Here is a 22,504-nt window from a genome sequence, read left to right on the forward strand (position 1 = left end):
GATACATTTCCTAATATTTGTTGGAAATTTTTATTTCAAAAGAGCAAACTGGTGCAATTTCTTTTAAAAACACAGGGAAGAGACTTTACATAGAAAGAAATGTTTTTAGAAAGACGTTTTTTTATGATTTTTTGAATGACATACTATACTCTTAACATTTTTCTGACATTTTGAACATGCTATGATGTTTTTATGACATTTTTTGTTATATTCTTGATAACACACTATACAATGGCATTTAAATCGAGTTTTGAATGACACACTTTACTGTGACGTATTTGTGATTTTTTTATTGACATACTGTAAATGACGTTGGTACTTTAAATGGCACGCTTTAATATGTTTTCATTATATTTTAGATGATATACTATACTGATACATTTTGCATTATTTTTTCTCTCCTTGCTCATTGCCTTCTTCACATTTTTGAAAGATATCAAGCAAATATGCTCAGGTTTCAAAGGGTTAAACTTAAAGAACAACAATTTAGTTTTCTTCACAGAAATGAAAAAACATAATGCTGAGGCCTTCTGTATTTTTTTAAAAAGCTCTTTTTTCACCCCTCAAAATCAAGAAGGCCTCACAAGCCCCGTGAAGCTTTTTTACACGGAGTTTAGTGCTTTGGTGTTACTAATCCTCAATAGTAATAATTACATTTTTTTCCCCATCCAACCAAAATAAGTATGAAGTAGGCAGCTTTCTCAGCAGTTAAGTGATCATTAAAAAAAAAGCAATCTTTATCCCGATGAAAATAAAAAGGAGTCAAGCATATCGCACTTTGTTTTATTGATCTGTTTCCATGACCACAGATGTACAATACAGTTGACTTGTAGGCAATGACAAAGCAGATTAAAAGTTTGTCTGTGGTGTCTGGTCTCAGTCATAATAATAATATAGTTACAAGCGACTGAGCGTGAAGAAACAATAAGGTACACAGGCATATTTACAAGCTTTCCTTCCATGACTTAACCCTGACACTCGTACAAACGTGCTCCTGCTACAGTAGAAGACAAAAGATCTCTTTTGTTTTTGTTTACACAGCTGACAATATCTTTAATGTGTCACCCATCAACCCAACACTACTGTGATCCATTTAATGTGACCAGAGTAAACAGGACAAATCCAGTAATAGGGCAAGGGTCTGAAAGGAACGGAGGAATTTCTTATGTTTAATACTAATAATTATAAAAACAATCCAGTCTAAAACTCAATAAGCTTAACAGGGGACTGCAATCAGTGGCATGTAGAGAGAGGACTAATGTGTTTATCAATTTGATGCAAGAGAAATGAAGAGGAAAGGAGGCTGGACAAGAACATTTGGTCTCCTTTTTTTTGTTATTCCATCTTTTCCATCTTTCTAACATTCCACTTAGTGAAAAAGGCAGAGGCGAAGTAGAGAGCAAGAGAAGGATGGCCAGAAAGGACAGAGTTAAACCCCAGATCCCCCCTCTGTGCTCTCTAGCCAGCTCATATTTGTCCATGTCTACACTCTTCTCTCAGACCGGTCCGAACTCTGCTGCTGTTTATTTGGAGAGCTTCTTCATCCTCTGATCGAGCGCGGCAAAGTTCTCCTCTACAGCCACCAGGTTTTCCTTCATTGTCTGTTGGACCTGAAGCAGGTAAGAGGGAGCAAATAGCAGGTTAGGCACAAAAAGACGGGGGAGGGTGGTGAATAAGAGATTTAGAAAAAGGCAATATTTGAGCAGGCAGTTTAAGACAGCAAGCAAAATTTAAATCAAATGTGCTTACAATGGCGAGAACCTGGTTACAAATTGAGGAAATTATAAGTGAATTAACTGAGAAACCAACTGACTCAATTAATCTGGGAAATATTTAAATTTTTATTTTGTTTTCAGCAAAAATGCCAGAAATTCACTGGTTCTAGCTTTTTTATATATATGTATATATATATATATATTATATATATATATATATATATATATATATATATATATATATATATATATATATATATATCCCCTGGTTAACACTGATATCGCTGTCAGCACTGTTGTCATTGTTTGTGCCATTTATGGAGTTAGCACCATTAACCGCTTGACGCCGGCTCAGCCACCTCTATGTTGAGAAAAATGAAGACTCACAAGTTTTGAATTTTGCATGCGTCACCTAAAGGAGGTTTTTAAGATGTGAGCCAGCTGCCAGCAGATAATGGTGCTAACTCCATAATTAGCAGTAAACAACAGTAACAGTGCTGACAGAGCTCATACTGCTAACAGCAGGAACAGTGATAACAATGTCCCCATATCAGCAGTAATTCCCATATGAGCTAAGTGTAGAGCGGTAGCAGTTAGCTGGACAATTAGTGGGACACACACAGGACTCACATGCACTTACACACACCACAACAGAGAAGCTAAGATGTCGACACAGACACAAATGCACGCACGCATGCACGCACGCACACACTGGGAGCGTGACTTCATTCTCTTCTCAGGACATTATTACTCCACTCCACAAATTGCAAAATTACCTGGTTTAGCTTTATACTTGTGCACATTCTGTTTTTTCCTGTTTTATATTATTTTAAACGTGATTTTCGATGTGTTTTGGGCTTATGGAAAAGATGACATTATAAAAATTTCAAGGAGTTCATTACTGAAGAAATTCTCAACAAGTTAACTGATGCTAAAAAATAATTATAAGCTGTCACCATTGTAAATATAATTACATAAATCTGTCACTGATCTATGAGGTAAATTTGACACCTAGTTAAAACACATAATTGCTCGAAATGCTTTTGAAGGCCATTATTATAGAGTCAAGCTGTTCCAGGAGGTTACAGAATAACCGCCTGCTAACAAAGAGAGAATGTTTTCTGTGAAAGTATGTCAGCGTCAGATTCAATAACCTTCTAAAGCCAAAAGACACTTCACTTCAGAACACAATGCAAGGCTCTGAAAAGACTGCAACTTTTCTGACTTCAGAAGATTGTAAGTTTCAACAGAAATCATTAAAAAAGAAACGCTTTATTTGACAAGGCACTGCTTTGTCCATCCAGCCAGAAGCCTTGAACTGTGAGAGTACAGGTTGAGTATTGACTGAGGCTTTATAGAGCGTCTGTCCTCATAATGGGCAGCTGCACTGTGTTAGATTCCTACTTTTGGCCATGAAAAGCTGCTTATAAAACAGACTCTAAAGTGTATTAGAGGACACTTTTTACACTGGTTTATTCCACATACAAAAAGGTTATTGCAAGTGGTTGAGTTTGTCTAGTAATTTTTCAACGGATCCAACGTTTTCAATCTGTGAAAAGCTTCTGTGGATACAGAGCTACAGCAGGCTTTCACTAAGTTTCTGCCTAACAAGCTGCAATTCAGTCATTTGACTACAAAAAGAGTTTAGTTCCTCAAATTTTTTTTTGAAATTTTGACAAACATACATTTGTACTGGCCTTTTTAAAGATACACTATGCAGGATTTTCCTAAAAAACTGAATAGACTCATCCAAAGGCACCCCCCCCCCCCCCCCCCATAATTATAACCCCTAAGAGTGTGTGGTGCTGTATTTATCTACCCTGTTGCTTGTATTTTTTCTTCTTCTGTCTTTTGCTATGTTTGGTACGTTGAAAGGGCACAGCATCAAGGTCCAAAATCAAACCCAAAGAGCAGTTGGATTTTTCATTTGGTGAGTCAATCTCAGAGGGCTCTCTGCCAAACAAGCAGGTAAAGTATCAAAATTGTCATAAAAAACAATGACTCTCTACCACAGTTTGGTGTCATTTACGGTGAGGCTGCCTCTGTCCTTTGTTATCTGCATCAGATTTTTGACATACACATGCACCCAGACTACCAGATGTGTTTTTATGCACATCTAAACAGTGCAGCACAGGTGATCGTTTTCAGTGCTTTTTACGCAGCACTGTACAGACATCAGCTACTACGCTTAACTATCACTTGCCACTAGTCTGCTTCCAGCTAATGTTAGTGGGGCTGGTTTCATCTACCAGTCCCCTTTACCTGGTCAAAAGTTGATTTCAGACACTGCACAGCACTCAGGTGAAGTTGGGACTTTATAAAAAGGCAGCAACCATGTGCCAGACTGTGTGCAGCAGCCATCCCAGAAGAACATTCAAAATCATTGACACAATGCCTCAAAAGCACAAATCAAACCAAAGTGTGAAACTCAGAGCAGACAAAGCTGGGTGTGGACACACAGTTAAATTTAAGTTCTGCGCTCAAGCAGTGTTAAAACTGATGTACGTTGTCCCGACTCTCCAATAGATCTTGAACTTCGTACCTGTGTTAGCAGAGTGTTATTGTCCTTCAGAGAGTTGTTGATCATCTGCTGAGTGGTGTCCAGGTGGGTCAGCAACTGGCCAAACTGCATGGCTACGAGAAACAGTGGGGTTGGATGGAGTGGAATCGAGAGGCAAGAGAAGAGAGAGAAGACATGAGACAGAGTATTAGTTTTCAAATGTACTAATTTGGGAATAAAAAAAAAGTGGTTAAAGAATGTTATGTTGTCTTTGCTCTCAGCCAAAGTGAAGGAGAGTCAAGACAAATGTTAACTGAAACTGACGGAGGAGTATTTTAGTTGTTTGGCCTCATCAGTAAAGAAAAATCAGCAGAGAAAAATAAAATCAGAGCAGCTCAAACTCATTGAGCGAGGAACCTTTTCGCTGCAGACTGTGACAGATCGGTGCAAAGAGAGTCTGGATGATAAATGACCTCTTTCGGCTCTCAGAAACGAATTATCAATATAATCTATTAATGCCAAGGTTCTGCTTTCATGTGCTAAATAATAAAAAGATGATAATGTGATATATAATATCATGCATCTCTTTCTCCCTGAGGGCGTGTTTAACAGTATTGCTAGATTTAGTCTAATTCTATTACCATTCTGAGTCTCCCTTTCAGTGATTTTTTGCCCTTTGTTATAATAGAATGGCATGGTTTAGGCTAATTCCATTATCCATTTGAATCCCATTTTCGCTTAGTTTTCGTCTTTTGTCTTGCACTCAGACTTTCCCATTGCAAATGCAAATCTTCCAGGCCGTGCATTACTTCCCGGCACACATGTCGCATGAAACGTGATCTGGGTTCACACCCTGTTATGTTCTGTGGCTACATCCTACATATTTTGAATCTTTAATGCCACTCCCCACCCCCCACTAACCTACATACATCCTCTCCTTGAACTCTCATGGGTGTCACTTCAAGGTTTCTCTCCCCCCACATAAAAGAAAAGAACATAAATTATCAAAGTTGTCACTGTTATGATCCTTACTGGGGTTAAATGTGCCCGCAGAGCAATATTATTACAATATTGGCAATATGAACCAAAACTCATCACCAGTACATTCATATGATGTTATGGGGCAAAGTGACAACCTCAATAACTATTATGAGGCGTTTCTCCGACCAAAGAGATTCCTGAGAGGTATTGCCCACTGCGAAGTTTCCCTGAGAACTACATACCTTCAGGGGCTTTTTTTCTGCTTGCATTCCTACTGCAGAAATGAATCCTTAAGTGACATACTGTAAGCCGTCTCGCAGTTGGCATAACGAGGCCGCTTTCGCTTTGAGGAGTCAGAACCGTATTGAATTTCAACCATCAGTAAAGCCTGGACTTCACAGGGTTGGCACACATTTTTATGGACAAAATTTCAAAACTTTTCAATGACTTATTAAAGACCCATGGAAAATTTTTCATAACCATTCATAATGTATAACACTGCTCCATCTCATATTGCAGCACAATTTATGAGGAATGGTGGGAAATACCAAAAATGTGGAAACTTCAGGATTCATTATCCGACATGTTAAACCACAACATTATTTTTCTTGCCTGGTGTTTTTCTAAACATATCAGATTCAAACTTTATTCAAACATATTTTTGCTTAGCTGGTAGACATGTAGGGAAAGACAGAGCATGGGGAGAAAATAAAGAAACGTATGTGATGGTAAACAAAACATATCAGTGCATATTAGAGCTACATTATTAACAGAAGCAGAAAGTAAAAACTAAATTATGTGGAAGGTTATCCTCCGGCAGAGGTATTGTGTCTGTTCCTGAGTCCAGGCTGAAGACTTAAGGGGAGGATGTAGGATGTCTCAGTCACTGTCTTTGTTTAAATCTTTCCTAAAAACATGCTTCTATAAGAAAGCAGTCTGTCTATATTATTGCTGTACTATCGATTGAATTTCCCAATTATTATCTTGATTTTAGTTTTGGCCTTTTTTTTTTTTTTTATCTTTTATTTTGGTGACTTTTTTTTGTCATTATAGTTTGCTTCATTCTCCTTCAAATGTATTTAGTTTTATTGTAAAGCACTTCTTAACTGTGTTTTGAGGGGTGCTATATAAAAAAAGTTTATTATTATATTATCAACTGAAGATTTCTGTGATAATTAATTTCACCACACATTAAAATTCCATGAATTTTCCAATTTTTTTCAGGATTTAGACTACTTCCATGACTTTTCAAGGCCAGGAAAATGACACAGTAAAGTACAGTGTGATTGTTGGTCCATCTGTGTTTTCTTACATTTTTTTCCATTCTGGGTGTTGTTTGTTGTTTACAATGAGCTTTTACACGGCTAGCCAGTTTTCCAAGCAGCCAGGTTTTTAAAAATTAGTCTCTCATGGTTCTGCTTGTGCTGTGTCTACGCTAAAATAGGAGCTAAAAAGTCCCTAAAAATTCATATCATTCATAGTTCTTATGGTGAGGGCATAACAAAAAAAGGGGTGTTCTTAAAACTATTTAAAAAAAAGCTCCTGCAGTAAAAAAAAAACAGCTATTGTTTCATGGCTTAGAGAGCTAAATGTGAGCACAAAGAAAGTTTTGGGTTACCACCTTATAAACCAGTTTAAGTTCCGGTTATGTTACCTTGCTCATGCAACTCCTTGACAGCAACAAGCCTCTGCACCACCTGAGGTACTGAAGTGGACATGGCGTCCCACTTCTGCACCACGTCATAAAGCTGCGACACCTGGAAGATCCACACACAGATACATAACACATACAGGCACATTTAATACCAAGATAAAACTTTTAAGCTTAAGAGCATGTTTATCTTACCCAAGGTCACAAATTCAACCCTAGTTTTGTGTTTTTTGAATTGTATTATGTAAATTGTATAAATGACAACTAATTAACAAATTCATGCAACTACAGTCAATAATCATTATGTGTGAAAAATTTGCTGTGTATTTCTGTTGAGCTTTCGTACATAACTGCATTTATTATTTTGATAAACAGTAGCACCTGGAATTCAAACTCAACTTTGTGACGCTGTGGTACAAACACTAAAAAGATTGTTCACACTGCATGAGAATTGTCCTTCTTCAATTCCAGCTTATTTTATGGCTAAATACAGTGGGCCTGCTTATTGTGGGTCATATGACTTTATCATACATAATTTCTCATTAAAGCATGTTTGTGTACTTTTTACTAAATGGCAATTACAGTACTTAAAAGCTGCCCAAAGACTCGAACAGCAATATCCTAATATATCACTTGGCTTGAGATTCTCATTCACCATGATGATACAATTAACATGCCCTGCCCTCTACTGACCTGTTCAGTGTACAACACTTTTGAACAGTAAATGCTGATGACAAACAAAAACGTTGCTTGGAAATCATGCAGAACTTAAAGCTGAATCTAACATGAAACGCTGTAAAAAGTTGGATTTACTACTGACTCAAAAGTACCAAAAAGTCTGATGATAACACTTTAATTTGGCTCTGAATGCTTAAAGGCAGTTCCAGCTGTTTGTGGAAGACAGCTCTATTCTCATTAAACATATGGCGCTACTCCGGCAGCCAGATGCTGTCGACTGCTACTGAATGTTTTCTAAATTAATATCTTGTCACTAAGACTGAACAAGCAAGTTTATCTTCCGTGAAACTCCAAGATTATACAACTTCTTAAATAAAAGCTCATCTCTTATGATTTTAGGAGTCTTCCAGCAGTGTTCCATCCTTAAGTGCTTTGCAACAGAGGAATCACAGGTAGACTGACGTTGATAAATTACTGCACATAGTTTGCACAGACGGACGTGCAGGGATTACAAACCTTGTTTTGTGTCTCAGCGTCCTCAATCGCTGCCTTATGTTTAGCGATCTCATTCATTTTCCCGAGGACACTCTAATTGGGAGAGAAAAAAAAAGTTGTGCAACAGGTACGATTTAAAGGGCATTAAGATACATCAAAGGAAAAAAAGACAGGCATTGATAAGACTGATGTTAATACTGTGGTTAACAAAGCTTCTTACAGCAGGCAACCAAACCATATGGAAGTTTGACATGTTTTAAAAGTTAAGAAAATACATTTCCAAAGGTTTTTATTGGTATTTCACCAAAAAGCAAATGTTGAGTAGAATTACAGTAAGTTCATAGCTTAAGTCCAAATAAAAAAATAATACACCCTCCAAACCACAAAACTTGGTTTTTGTATGTGCCCTTTGATTCTTTTCAGCAGGCAAACTGTAGCAAATATCAATACATACAAGAGTCAGAGGAAGGGCTGGGATTTGTCACGTTTGGTATTTTAACATTTGATAGATAAGGATGAAGTGTGTGTCCAAAAAAACTCAGGCGCAAGACAAAAAAGTACTTCACTTCAGGGCACAAAGGAGGTTTGCACACTGTTAGGCTCCGGATAAATTGTGTATTTCTCTTTTTCCCTTTTCAATGCAACATTTCGATCCATAAGATCTTCCTCAGGCAAGTATGAAAGACAAAACAAGCATGTCTTGTATGTGTTTTTTACTGCATCTATGAGACATGCCTGTTTGCTCTTTCACACCTATCTCGAGATCATGCGGATCGAAACATTGCCTTGAAAAATGAACGAGCTAAATAAACTATTTATTTGGACCTTAACAGTGAGCAGACCTCCTTTGTGCCTAACATTTGTTAGATACATATGATACAGTGTGTATTTAAATTTTTAATGAGCTTTGGATTTGCTGGGCCAGCTGTTGCATCTTGTTGGCACACCTCGACCAATCTGAACATACAAGGATAAAATATCAATCACTGAACTCTTTGTAAGACAGCAAAAAAAAAAAAACCCAAAAAAACCCACTGTCTTAAAACACAAAGTTTCTATGGAAAATAAGAATGTAATAAATGACAACTGGCATTGAAATCAAAAGCCTCCTCCCTCCAACCCTGTGCTGTCAGCTGTGTGTGGATTTGTCACCTGCAGTCTGGCCTCCACTTGATCCAGAGTAGCAGAGTCCAGTGCACTGACCCTCGCCTGCAGGAGCTCTATGGTGTCCTGATTCAAACAAGTGTTCACACAAACAAACACAAAAAAACACACGTCATATATATATCAGCTTGAGCACAAAACTTTGTGTTCTTGCTCTTACTCCTAGCACAGCAACAATAAACAAACTTGGAAGAACTGATGTCATTCATCTTTGAGGTATGACCCAGTTTTCTGGCTGCAGAAACACGGAGTTATGAATACAGACACAAACTCCATGCAATGTAGGAGTAGCTGGTATAGACTAAAATTTATATCAGTGTATATATAATATTTGACGCATGGATGGTAATGGGAAATGTCATGGTATATTAGCCTTTCTTAAAATTTCAATATAAATACTTCTAAAGTAGTAAAGCAACTGCAAGGCAGCTGTTACTATACTCTTAACTGAATTAGTAGGACATATTTCACATACCACAAAGGTATTTTAGCAACATTTTTTGTGTGGAAAAAAACGCAATAATAAATAGAGAAACTGGGGCAACTGTTTTTGGACAAGAAAAAAGGGGGTTCTATTGATTAGCCTGGTATAGTAAAAATTCATACAGTTGTACTTTTTATAATGTTAACACCATCCTCCGTTTACACAATAACCCTCATTCATCAATTACATGTACAAACCAATGCAGATCCAAACGCAGAGTCTTATCTCTAAATGTGACTGCTGAAAACAAACGGCATTTAAGTATCTAATCCCAGAATATTCTCGGCTTGGAGGCCTCGCCTTGAGAGTTTATAACGTTAAGAGGTTTGATACGGCCAAGAAGAGAAACCTCTCTATGCTGAAAATGAAAATGCTGACAACCTAGGTCCCATTTACCAACTGGTCCTGTTTGGCAACCTGAAAGGTGGCTTCAAAGGAAGTCAGAAGAATGCAGAATGGAAAGAAATCACTGCTGCGGTCAACAGTGATGCAGTGTACAATATTTAACTGACACATCCATGATATGTACTGATCTATAGCCTACTATATAATAATAATAATATTAGCCTTTATATTATATAGTATAAAAGCTCCACTCAGACTGAGGAGCATGTGACAGCGCTTATTGAGTCTGCTTTCATGAGTTGAGACCTGATGTGAGATTTGACTGTAGCCTCAGCTCACGTTCAGATTGACAAACGCTGAGCTTTACATGGAAATGACAGTATGCGAAGCTTTCTGTCGTATGTTCATTTTGTAAATAAGGGGTTAATGTGTTCCAAAAGAAAGTGGTGACTTCTTACCATCAAACCGACTCCTTGTACACCAGCACTCAGAGGTCCCTGCAACAAAAACACAAAAAAGGAAAAAAATAATTACAAGAAGAATTAAGCCACTGCCATAATCTACATAAATCAAGTGATTCTGATATTACTTCAGTTTCACATAGACAATGGTTACACGGCAACAGGAGCATAAAAATTCTACTGGTGTGAGAGTGAAAGAGGAAAGGAGAAAAACAAAATTAGTGTGAATGAAAGAGAAAAGCATTAGAGAGGATGTGTGTGTGTGTTTAAAGACTGCGTGTAAGTCGGTGTGTACCTGCTTGTCTGATCCTGAGCCAACAGCCATCTCAAGCTCAGCTAGACGCTTCTCCAGTTCCGCCATCTACGGGGACAAAACAAGGCAACACATGGCTGGCGGTGACAACAGCGTCCCATAAGACACACACAACACACAACACAGACACACAGACACACAGACACACACGTTCCTGCCTTTTGTCCCGTTTATTTGCCACCACATATTCTGACATTCCTCTCATGAGAGCGAAAACAAAAACACGCCGCTGAAACATTTGCTCATTTCACGAGTGCATTCATCCCAGACACTTGACTCCCTCTGCCTCCCTCTCCATGTTACCTTGGCAGACTGGTTGAATTTTTCCTGCTCTGGTCTGCTGTGCAGCTCGTAGAGTACCACTCCATCTGGGCCCTTCGCTGATGCCATCGGCTTGCTGTCTCCCACAGCGCTGCCACGACTGCCCTTGGCCGCTTCCAGCTGGGTGAGCAGACGCCTGGGGGAGGACGGAAGACGAAACACAAAAGGATTATATGGTCAATATTGCTATCAGCTGAATGCGCTGCTGCTGCTGCTGCTGCGCCCCCACCCCTCTTTTGCAACCAATCTTTTTAAGCTCTATTGTAAACTGCAAGGTCAAAGTGAGCTTTAGCTTTTTAGAGCATTTTTAATCACCTTTTATTCCCCTTCTCTCACTTGTGTCACCGTCACTTTCCCTCTTTACCTTCAGTTCAAGACTTGCAGTCTGACACGTCCCTACAGTATGTTTTTATCCTCTCTATGGATTCTCTTAGTTAATCTTCCACCTTCTCCGGTTTATGGTTCCCCTCCTTAATCTTCTGTCCATCGGTTCTTGTGCTCCCCAGGTAGCGATTCTCTGAGATCAGGGGGGTTTATGTGGGCAATTGATACCAGCTGTACTGCCTTGCCCTTCTGACTCCCTCAGTCTGTACTGTATATTTCAGTTATAGTTGGCTCATGAAGTTAACTCCCCTGCTCCTCTATCCATCTACTGCTGACTCCCTCTATTTATTCAAGCTTTTCCTTTCCACCCATTCCCTCACCACCAGCTCATCACTCTGTCACGGTCTGATAGAATGTAGCTTCAGGTTTCAAATTTCCAGATGCTTGTCCTCTTGTGTTATTGTCTCAGCACCCTCCCTCCCCCGTCAGCTCACCTGGCCAGTGCTCCATCTGGGTCAGCCAGGTTGATGTGTGCCTCTGGTCCCAGCAGAGAGTCGAGGTGGGCAGAAACCAGCTGCTGTTTGAGCTGTGCTGCCTGCTGGGCGAGCACCACCGGGGTCAGGCGCTCCTCTGCATTGCTTTCCTTTGTGGCGGCCTGGAGAAGAGAGACACGGAGATTGTTGAGTTCCGCACAGCAGTGATGGTTGTGTTTTTTTGAACAACAACGCAGAGGGTGATGAAATAACCCAGACAGCTACTTAAAAAGTAGGAAAACATACTTTGTAGGTAAACACGCCCCCTTGCACTAGCCATTAAAAGGATTGGTTCTGACATAATATTTCATAAACAACAGAAGTAAAAGGATATTCCAGTATTTTTTAACCTGGGTTTGGATTAGCTGCTGTAGCTAACTCAGTAAGGATCTGCTCAAAGGCAGAATTAGTAGGATTTGACAGTTGCAGTATGTAAACACACATTCAAAGTCCTTCTATCCAGCTTAGCAGCTACTCTTGAATCCGCGCTTATGATCTGGCACCTGGTCGCTACATTTTTGAGGATTGCCACACTCACATCCTGCACACTGATATTGGGCAAGGGATTATAAACTGTCCCAAGATTGATGCCCAGAAATGCACAGAACACAGCAAAGAAAGAAAATACAGTCAGAGTGCAAAGTCTTTGCAGATACAGACACTGCCACACACTTCTAGTGGGTCAGAAGTGATGACTGTTTTCATGGTTCACTTATGGCATATATTATATATAACATACTTTTTGGTCCATCCTTGTGGTAACTTCATTTTGTTTTTTTGTATTTAATGCTGTTTGTTTTGGAGCTGTACATTTTATTTTTGTATTTTTCTTCTGTGTTGTCTGTAACTTATGTTGCTGCCTGTCTTGGTCAGGACATTCTTGAAAAAGTAGTATGAAAAGTATCCAGCTTCAAAATCGTGACGTCTGTCTGAGTGAAACAGGATAGGCAGGCAGGACATAAAGTTGAAAGGAATTTGACTCGATTGTTGAAAAATGGGTGTGTCATAAAAGTGAGGTCCCTACAGTAACACAGATGAGATAGGAGTATTTATCAGGGAGACAAAGTCCATCATATGTAGTTGCTGAAGCAGTCAACTGTAAAATGCCTTGTACAAATCTGGAGCGGTCACACACACCACTTTCTTCTAAAGGAATGAATACAAGTCAGCGGGCCCATAACCATGGTATTTTGGGGAAATGAAACAAGGTCTGAGGTAGCAAACACCAAAAGACACACTGACATACCACACTGTTGTGAGCTAGGTAACAACTGAATCTCAGCTCTGTGATGCAAAACGTTGCAGAATGATTGATGACTGGATGTCATGATCTCATTTGTTGAATTTGATTGGCACAAACTTCTGTTAGTATTTTATTTTAAAGGATGAAAATTTGATTGGATTTTGATGTCGGAATATTAAGAAATTGATTTTTTTGTATGATTTTGGCATATATCGTTAAAAGGTATAGAATATGACTTTGGATGTACTCTTAAAAGGTTAAAAGACATTTTCATTTCTAAATATAGATTAATAATTAATTACCAAATATAGATTATTTTTTGTGTTTCCTTTTTTTTTACTCGATTATTTATGCAAAAGTTTTTTGTTTTTTTTTTTGAAAACTTGAAAAAGCTGCTTGTGCTGTTGTTCTGGCCAACGTTCAAAACAATTATGAGAATAAGAGGGTGAAAATGCCAGTATCTTCCTTTAAAAACAACAACAGCAAAGCAAAACAATCTATAGTTGTCAGGCAAAACTTTGCACAATATGATTTCTGGGTGTGATCCCTGCATTATACTTTAGCACAATATCATCAAACTATGGCATTTTTTAATTATTTTTCAGTTAGGCAAATCACAGTACACTTTCATTCATGCATGCAGCAATTGACTTGTTAATTCACTATATTCACCCTGATGAATGGACACACATCACTGAAAGCAAATTAATTGCTCCACGGAAGTCTTTCACAAGTTTAAATTTAGAGACTGTAGCAGAGAAGCAGCTTGTTCCCCACAGACAGGTTGTTTACTCTGCCAGCATGACCTGCATGAACAAAAGCCCGCGGATTCTGTCACAAAAACTGCCAATTCGCAGCTTGAATTTGGTATTGGACTCATAGAGCAGCACACCCACCTCCATGTGTATCCAAGTTAAATACACCCAAGGTTTAATTAGTTTCTGGGGTTGAGGGGCCTTTGTAAGTCTGAAAAGCATTTTCTTGCACCAGTTTTACTCAAGTCATTACCAGGGTGAATTTAAGGCTTCAGTGCACATGCCTTAAAAGCTCAGGTCTCTGGTGCAACATTAGGAACTGGACATGTACATTCCAAATCTGAAACTGTTCTGGCTAAACAGCTCAGTTGCTCTCTCCTGAATAAATGCATGATGATGCGGTCAAGGAGCAGAGCGGAGGAAAGTCCCTCTGTGAAAGGCAATTGAATTTGTGTGCAGACAGCAAGATATAGGCTGGATAATCAGCGAGGACCATCCCTTGCCAAGTCCTACGGGCAAAGGAGAGGTGTGCTTGAGTGTGTGTGTGTGTTTGTGTGTGTGTGTCTCTCTCGCTGTCAGTTCACCTGGATGGAGTCCACCTCCTGAGTGAGTTCCTGGATCTCGTTCACCAGGCGCTGGTACTTCTGCTGGGGCGTCTCTTTCACTCCACAGCCCTCTCCGAGCTAAACAATGATCCCAGAGAAGTGAGAAGTGGTATGAATATCACACAACAGCAAAGTGAGCCTTGTACAGAAAATTAGCTTGAAGCAAAATTTGTGTTTAATACTGTACATGGTCCCTTTACAAATAAAATGAATAAATAAACAGAGAGATCAGACTCTTGACTTTTTCAGAAAACGTGTATAGCGAGTGAAATAAAAATCCTAATGGTGTTGTTACCCTTCGATGGAAAACCTTCTAAAACCATAAAAAGTGACGTTATGAATTTCTGCTGAACAGAGTGTACTCACAATTTCAAATTCTCCTGACTCATAGCCCACTCTTCGGCTCCTACTGATTCTGTCTGAAAAGTCTGTGAAAAGGAGGCAAATGGGTTGTGGTAGAAATCAAAAAAAGCAGACAGAAAAAACAGAATGGTTGTCACAATGAAGCCCAGTCTGAGCCAGAGCAAGATTTGGGGTTTAAATTCACCAAAAGGATGGATTTGTGTCTGTTAGACCTGTAACACAGGAGCAACATTTTGAAACAAAAGCACCTTTCTCCTGTTTTATTCTTGTCTTTGTTTGCATGTTTCATTCTCTTCTGTGTTAGTGAATGATGTGCTTTAACATTACTTTTTGTGTCTTAGCAGTCTGTCCTCTTTCAAGGTAAGGTGAAGAGGCGGTCGTATGGCTCGGGGTCTGGTTGCTTGACATCTTCATGGATCCATTTTCTTCATGGTATTTTTACATTCTATGTATGATGTCATCTGGATCGTCGATAATGTAATTTTTTTTAGGTTGGTCTATTCTGTGGACACAATATCTATGCATGTCTGTTTGTCCAGGGAGAGAAATCCCTCCTCTGTTGATCTTCCTAAGGTTTCTTCCATTTTTTTCTCTGTTAAACGTTTTTTTGGGGGGAGTATTTCATTATCCAAACTGAGGGTCGAAAAGGACAGAGGGTGTTGTATGTATGCTTATGAGGCAAACCTGTAATGATATTGGGATATATAAATAAAGTTGACTTAACCGTGAACAGTCTTGTATTTTGCAACATTATTTTTAATGCTGGATGCCTTCTATTAGTTGTCATTTGTATTTCTCTTGTAACTGTAACTATTAATTTTTTGTCCAATCCATTATATCAACAAGGGCGGGCTAAATAACACAAAGACGTTGTGTAAATCTACATATATATTTTAAATTTGTGGCAACTCCCAATCATTATCTTTATTAAAGGTGGTGTTACATCTCTATGTTACCTATCTTGATCACTGTTTCAGCAAAATATTATATACATAAAATGATTTGGCTTAAAAACCTATCTCCTTTTATATTTTTAAGATAATTTTAAAATGCACTTGATTACTGTTGAAATTAGATTAAGACACTCTAGTTTTACTCAATTTAGAAGACCTTGAATTTTTTTCCCCCATTATGTTTCCTTATTTTCCCTACATTTGATTTCTTTGCTGTTCAATTTAATTAATTTTTACATTTTTTTTCTAATTTGTGGATTTTTTTCAACAACTTCTGGAACATACCTACTGTAGTGTAAGTAAATAATGTATTCCATAAAGTTTAAAGAACAACAACCCCAAACCCCCAACAACTGTTACCATGGTAAGTCAGTGAAGTTTATGAGTTTGGATGAAAAAAAAAAAAGGTTTTAAGTGTTTTATCATCCACTATGAACTGACCAAGCCCCTTGGTGCTGACGTGCTTGTCCTTGAACTTGTCATAGGCTGCGTTGGGGTTGACCACAATCCTCTCCACACTGTCACTGCAGAGCTCCTCCTGTCATTGAAACACCAGGGAATAAAGTCAGATGGCCATAAACAAAATTTTAAAAGGGCTGTTAGACTATACAGACAGCAAAGGCTTCAAAATGAGCCTTGGCTTACTGAGCCAGTGAGCCAAAAGTCTCGAAGCCCAAGGTAGACTTGAAATATGTTGAAAGGTTGTTATTATCTGAGAGGAAGAAGTACACTTGGCTTGGTCATTGCCCCAAATATAATTTAAAAGATACTGAATTATGTGATTAAGTCAACGGAAGTATTACTTCTTACCAAGATCAGATACCCTGAGAAATTAAAAGCCATTATAGCCATGAATCATGCAAGAGCTTCGCAGAAATTATCTGGGGCAAATCCTGATTATTTCAACATAATTTAAAGTACCAGCAGGCAAGAGACAAATGTGCAAAATGATTACAGCCATAGTCTTACCTAGGCCTGGTTGTAGACCATCTTTAAAAAGGTTCAACTTTTATAAAAATGTGTCATCCGTGTCTACTATGGTAAAATTTAGGTTACGTGAATGAAAAGCTGGAAGCCACTAACACTTTCTTTTCTAAATGATGGCTCAGTGATTAGTGATTCTGGGTGAGCACTAAGAAGTGCATCATTTGATCAAAACATCCTTGTGATCAATCATGATGAACTACAGGCTAAGGGTAAAATTAAAACACCACCGACATGTTCAAATAGATGACATGAGTACACGCTCACACACAGATTTGGATAAAAAAAGAGACAGACCAACAAAACACACACAACACAAGACAGTTACACAGATGTAAGGAGGAGGAGGAGGAAGAGTGAGGAGGAGAGTTAGTCAGGCTCTTACCAGCTCCTTGGGTTTCCAAAGAGAGTTAGAGAAAGTAACGGAGGAGCAGAGGGAGAGAAAAAAGTAGGGGGGAGAGAGAGAGACAACACAGATTAATGTGGTTATCACATGCCATGCACACAACAGGAACAGTTGGCCAGGGGTTGGGGAAAGATAAGAAAGAAAGCAGTGTTCTGAGAATTGCTGCTGAAAAAAGCCCTGGAGACACACTGTTCAGGCTGCTTATAACGTCTCCAGTTCTTTCTATCTTCCCCCATTCAGGGTGGTAAGATGGTCCATTAACACAAACAAGTTACTTTCTCTCTTGATACCATACTGCACTTTATAATGCAGTGCAACCTTATGCTCTCATGGAGGGCACTGTAGGTCTCACTACATTATGTTATGGACACAGGGGGTTGGTGTTTTAAAAAAAAAAAACAATTCATGAGTCAGAATGAAGGGTAACATGTGGTTTAAGGGTGCTTAAAAGAAGTCAAAGCTTAAAACCTGAATATGCATTGTGTTACAGAAGTTATGTATCATAAATCATTCATCAGGGTAACTCATTTCTTGACAACATGCTGTTCATCCTAAATTAATTTGCTAGACTAAGCCAAAACTGTTAATGAAATATATCCAACTTAGGGCCCCTATAAACTGTGAGATTTTGGACTTCCCTTGCTAAGGTAATGATAACAGTTGCCACTGAACCAAGATAATGGTCTTGGTTGCAACGTGAAACATGTTCACCAAATGCTAATTTAGAGCATTGTTGACCAAAGAAAGTGTCAGAAATTGTATACTACTTACTTAGTGTAAGCAGTATACAATTATTACTGGCTAAAGCCCTGCACACTGTACATTGCCTTTTTACTGCTTTTTTAACAGCTAACAATAAACTATTTACTGGAAATACAGTCTTTTCACATTTCTAAAATGTAGCATTGAAAACTAATTTCAGGGAATCCAGGTGCGAAAGTACTTTAAGGTATATTAATAAATGACATGGTATTGGATTGGTGCATACTCTTGTACTGACTGGTACACAATCAAGCATTTTAGACAGTGTTGGAGGGATTTGTGACACTGGTACCAGAAACAGAACAACTCTTGATACACTCAATGGTCATGCACAGATTTTATTATATTACCTCCATCTCATGTAACAATGTGACATGCACTGAACCTGCAAGATACTACCGCACAGTCTATAGGGGCCTTTAAAATATCCAGTTAGTCAGAATAGCGTGGTTAAGCAGGAAGCAACTGTTAGAACATGATGACAGGTTAAAAAGGGAAATATCTAAAGAAAATAAACACTTTTCTTTTTCCTGTCAGAGCTTCACAGTCACACAGAGACATACTTGAGCTTCATTGTTCGTCAAAGCATGACCCAGTGAGGAGCAAATTAAAGTGCCGCTGAATACCCATCAACATCATTATTCCCTTGAAAAGCTTAAATGAGCAACGAAAATAGGAGGAAAAGAATCAATTCGTTGCACTTCAAAACAATCACAACTTGATGATTTACAGAGCACAAAAAAAGAGTCACTCCATCGATCCATTTCTCATTTCATCCCAATCAATAAAAGGTAAGAAAAATGGATGAGATTTTAAAAAACATGCATAAAAAGCATGGCATTAAGCTCACTGAGAATAAAATGGAGCCATTCTTACTTGTACAAACTAGGGTCCCAGGAGGGGTGAGGAAGAGTCAAAACAAGGGCAAGGGTTTAGGAAGACCGAATGTGGAAACATGGAAGGGAAAATGCCAATTAGGATTCACTCAGCTGGTCAGTAAACAGCCCAGACATGTTGAAAAGCAGACCAGCATCTCTCTACAGTTAACAGCGTGCTTATTAACAGCACTGTAAAAAGGTTGCACTCAAACAATGCCACGGCTAACTCTGCTTAATGTTACAGCTGGATGGCAGTGAGCAGTAATCACAAGACCATCATCATGACATAGTTATAAACTTCAATAGTAGACTTTGTTTCTTGAAATTTTAATAGACAGTAGGGCTTGAATGGGACTGTAAGGAAGGTTTTTCCCATATTTTTTTCTCTTCCATGTATAAATGAGCAGATAAACTAATGTGCATATTATAAAAAAGATATGTTTAACAGTGACTTGAGTTAAGCATCCTTGCATTTTGATCAAAATATGCACAAAATATACACATTTTTTGAAGAACCACAAGTTTTTCATAGAAATTAACAATGATTTATAATGCATCAATAAAATCAAGAGGATATCATATTACAACTTTTAGAAGAACACATATAATATATACGTTTTTTAAATTTGCCCCATAGAGTTAGTGAGGAAAGCAAAAAAGTAGTGGCACTGTTTTATTCAAATTTCACAATTAATAATGTACTGCTAAGTGCTTAGCAATCTTAGCAGTAATATGAAGACAAGTTATTGCGGGGTTGGGTGTTTAATCATGTCAGAAATAATGCACACTAATTGCAATCAAGAAATCAATGCTTCCTCCATTGTATACGTATTGTATGTAAACACTTGTTAGCAAGTTAGGTTAGCTTAGTAAGCAGAGAATCAGCTAACAGTCTGCAAACTCAGAAATCCAGTGAATCCAAAACGTCAACTCACCGACTCAAACTGAGCCTGGTCATCTTCTGGAAGATCACCGGTCTCGTAAACGTCGGGCTCGTTAAAGGCCTAATAAAACAATCAGGTGAACAACATATTAAACGATCACATATCCCGTTTATTGTCATTAGCCTGGCCAACGCCCCGGCCCATTCAACACGTATTTGTTAGCCCTAGCTTACTGGAGGCTTGTATCACAGGACACAACGTTAGCTGAAACATTTAGCAACTAAGAAATTACAATTTTTGATAGCAGCTGCATGGCAGTTGCAAACAATAAGCAGACAACAGAGTAAACATCAGAGATGTTAGCTAGCTAAACTGCTACAGCTTGGAGCTAGCATTGCCAAGTAGCAATGGAGCTAATCTGTCTGCTAGCGTTAGCCACTTACAATTCCCGGCAAGTTTGCGTATTTAGGATCAGCCATTGTCAACGGGGGCAAAGACGAGACCAACAAATCACGACAGAATATAATTACAGTTGTTAAAACGTGTAAATTATCAATGAATCGAATCAAAATGTAACAAAAGCTAACGATGGATGAGCCAGCAGTCTCTCAGCCGGCGGAGGCTTCCAGGCTGATGTGGTCACTAGCTTGGTTTGACAGCGTGTACGTTGGGTTTGGTTCAAGCGTATGCGGACGGGCGGTGTTGTATTCGCTGTGTCAATGGGACAGCGTTCAACGGCCGGTCATAATCAGCAAAACAAACACTCCTCATGACAAGGTGGAGCGTCATCACACACGCGCTCAGTTTGACGAATACGATTTAACGTTATTAACGGTTCCCTTTTCTGCCGTTTAGCGTCGTCTTACGAGCCTTTCCCGGGGTGTACGATATTTGCTGTCACGCTCATATACGTTTTTAACAACTAATTGCGTTCAACAACAAAATAATTCAGTCTTGAGCGAAAATTGTGTGGTTGAATTGCAACAGAGTGGTCACACGGTGGCGCTAACGGCACGAGCAAACAGCCCAATCAACAGGCCAAAGATGGTCGATTAAGAAGATAGTTCTCTCTGTCGGGGAACAAAAGCAGACACCTTACACCTGTAAAGTGGTAAGTAGCCTACTCTAGTAAATGCAGAAAGTAAAATGTGATACTGTCCTGTTTTATGTGTTTTGTTTGACTTCTCTAATAAGTTACGCCACAATATGTTCAATGTTTTACCTACTTTTTAAAATTTCCAATTGTACTTTAAGTGGGCAGTTTGGAGGCCATGTTGGAACAGCAGCAGCAACAACAACAACAACAACAAGAACAGCAAGTAACAAACTGTCAAATCAAAACATTCACTCACTTAAAACTCTTGAAATAATGCTACATACCATGAAAACACATTTTAAAGTAGCCCAAATGTGAATAAGCATACTTGTCTAAGATTTATTATCAAATTCTTGCTAGCTAACTTCATGCACAGTACAGGAATTGATTTTTCATACTATATATACAGAAATGTCTACTAGCTAGGCTACATAACATAACAGCATGCCCTGGTAACGCGTGTTTGTTTTTCGTATTATCACCTCTATATACCACACTCAGCATGTTACTAGTTATATTTCGGTATAGTGCACGGCATAATGCATTAGGCTACATTTAACACCGGCTAAATACGATGAAAGTGGCATCATTAGTGTCAACTAATAACGCGATTGGATTAGATGGTTAGGCATAATCTGTAGGCCCAGTTGCCCATACTTTTGTCTTTCCGAGCACCGTGGAACACAGCTCTTGACATTGTGGTCTTTTTATTGATGTACAGCCTGTTACATAGCTTGCCTTTTATTATTTGATATCTCTGATCAAAATGCAAACGCATGCAGTTTACATACCAGTCAGCTGCAATACCATAATTGTATTCTTTCTTACATTGTTTCTTGACTTGTGCATTAAAAGCCCCGAGGAAACACTGGTAGAGGCCTCATGGATTTTAAGGTTGTGCTCCAGTTTTACAGAGCTCTGTTTACTCATCACGAGGGCTAATTAGCCTGTTGAAAACACCTGTTGGCTAATGTCTTCTGTGGCTCTTGAGGGGCTTTTTGTAGTCTAAAAAAAACCCATTAAGAATCCGAATAAGAAGTGAGAAAAGGATTTATTGCCAAGTAGGTTTTCTCTTACAGTGAATTTACTTTGTTTTTTGGTGCAAACATTAAACATACAATAAACATATTAAAAGAAATAGAAATAGGCCTAATAACAAAAATAAGGCAAAGTACTGCAACACTCAAGAAATTAAGTATAGAAGAGAACTAATACAATGAAATGTGATAAAGATCATTTAAAAAGTAGTATAATGACAGATCTTTATCATGTAGCTGTTTCAGAATAGGGAAGCTGTACCTTCTTGTTGGATTTTTATTTTTTCATTTTTTTCCAGGCAGGGAGGTTATGGTGAAAAGTACAATGGAGGTGCATTTGGGGAAATCTAATAGGCCTAGCCAGCATTTGGGGGACTGTATCCATTTTCAGCTGCTTCAACTTCTTCCATTCTTTTTTTAATCTGTCTCTTTCGAGTCTTCCAACTTGATGAAAGTGCACTACTACATCAATCGAGTACCCTTGTAAATCTCTTGACAAAAATAATGAAGCCTCTGGTTCCCATATGACTTCCCAGCTTGTTATGCAAAACATCATCGCCATGGCGACCAGTC

The 22,504-nt window shown here is 38.6% G+C and overlaps 2 protein-coding genes across 5 annotated transcripts in view; one reads left to right on the forward strand and one right to left on the reverse strand.

Annotated features, from left to right (window-relative positions):
* Positions 1-769: 769 nt before the first annotated feature.
* dctn2 (dynactin 2 (p50)) lies at positions 770-21,814 on the reverse strand. Of its 3 annotated transcripts, none has more exons than XM_042505811.1 (15): positions 21,723-21,814; positions 19,850-19,918; positions 17,254-17,259; positions 16,326-16,422; positions 14,935-14,996; positions 14,548-14,646; positions 11,927-12,087; positions 11,091-11,244; positions 10,770-10,835; positions 10,472-10,510; positions 9,173-9,250; positions 8,042-8,113; positions 6,851-6,953; positions 4,258-4,349; positions 770-1,610 (listed from the first exon to the last, which is right to left on the reverse strand). In XM_042505811.1, the coding sequence occupies exons 1-15, from the start codon at positions 21,741-21,743 to the stop codon at positions 1,524-1,526; spliced, it is 1,206 nt and encodes a 401-aa protein (XP_042361745.1). In that variant the 5' UTR covers positions 21,744-21,814; the 3' UTR covers positions 770-1,523. The 3 variants fall into 3 exon arrangements, with proteins under 3 accessions (XP_042361745.1, XP_042361727.1, XP_042361737.1); XM_042505793.1 differs by lacking the exon at positions 21,723-21,814 and adding an exon at positions 20,242-20,458; XM_042505803.1 differs by lacking the exons at positions 17,254-17,259; positions 21,723-21,814 and adding an exon at positions 20,242-20,458.
* kif5ab (kinesin family member 5A, b) overlaps positions 20,804-22,504 on the forward strand; it is an 86,117-nt gene continuing 84,416 nt past the window's right edge. For both annotated transcript variants that reach the window (XM_042505773.1, XM_042505781.1), the window contains exon 1: positions 20,804-20,909. The gene's annotated coding sequence lies outside the window, so the exon portion shown is untranslated. The remainder of the gene's footprint in view (positions 20,910-22,504) is intronic.

The sequence above is a fragment of the Plectropomus leopardus genome, chromosome 2 (assembly GCF_008729295.1).
Source record: "Plectropomus leopardus isolate mb chromosome 2, YSFRI_Pleo_2.0, whole genome shotgun sequence".
NCBI lineage: Eukaryota > Metazoa > Chordata > Actinopteri > Perciformes > Serranidae > Plectropomus > Plectropomus leopardus.

Coding starts and splice junctions, on each gene's coding strand:
- dctn2 (XM_042505793.1), bottom strand. CDS start 20,277: ATGGCTGATCCTAAATACGCAAACTTGCCGGGAATT. Junction 14,997..16,325: donor CGTCAGCACCAAGGGGCTTG/GTCAGTTCATAG, acceptor TCCTTTTCACAG/ACTTTTCAGACAGAATCAGT. Junction 1,611..4,257: donor ATAACACTCTGCTAACACAG/GTACGAAGTTCA, acceptor TACCTGCTTCAG/GTCCAACAGACAATGAAGGA.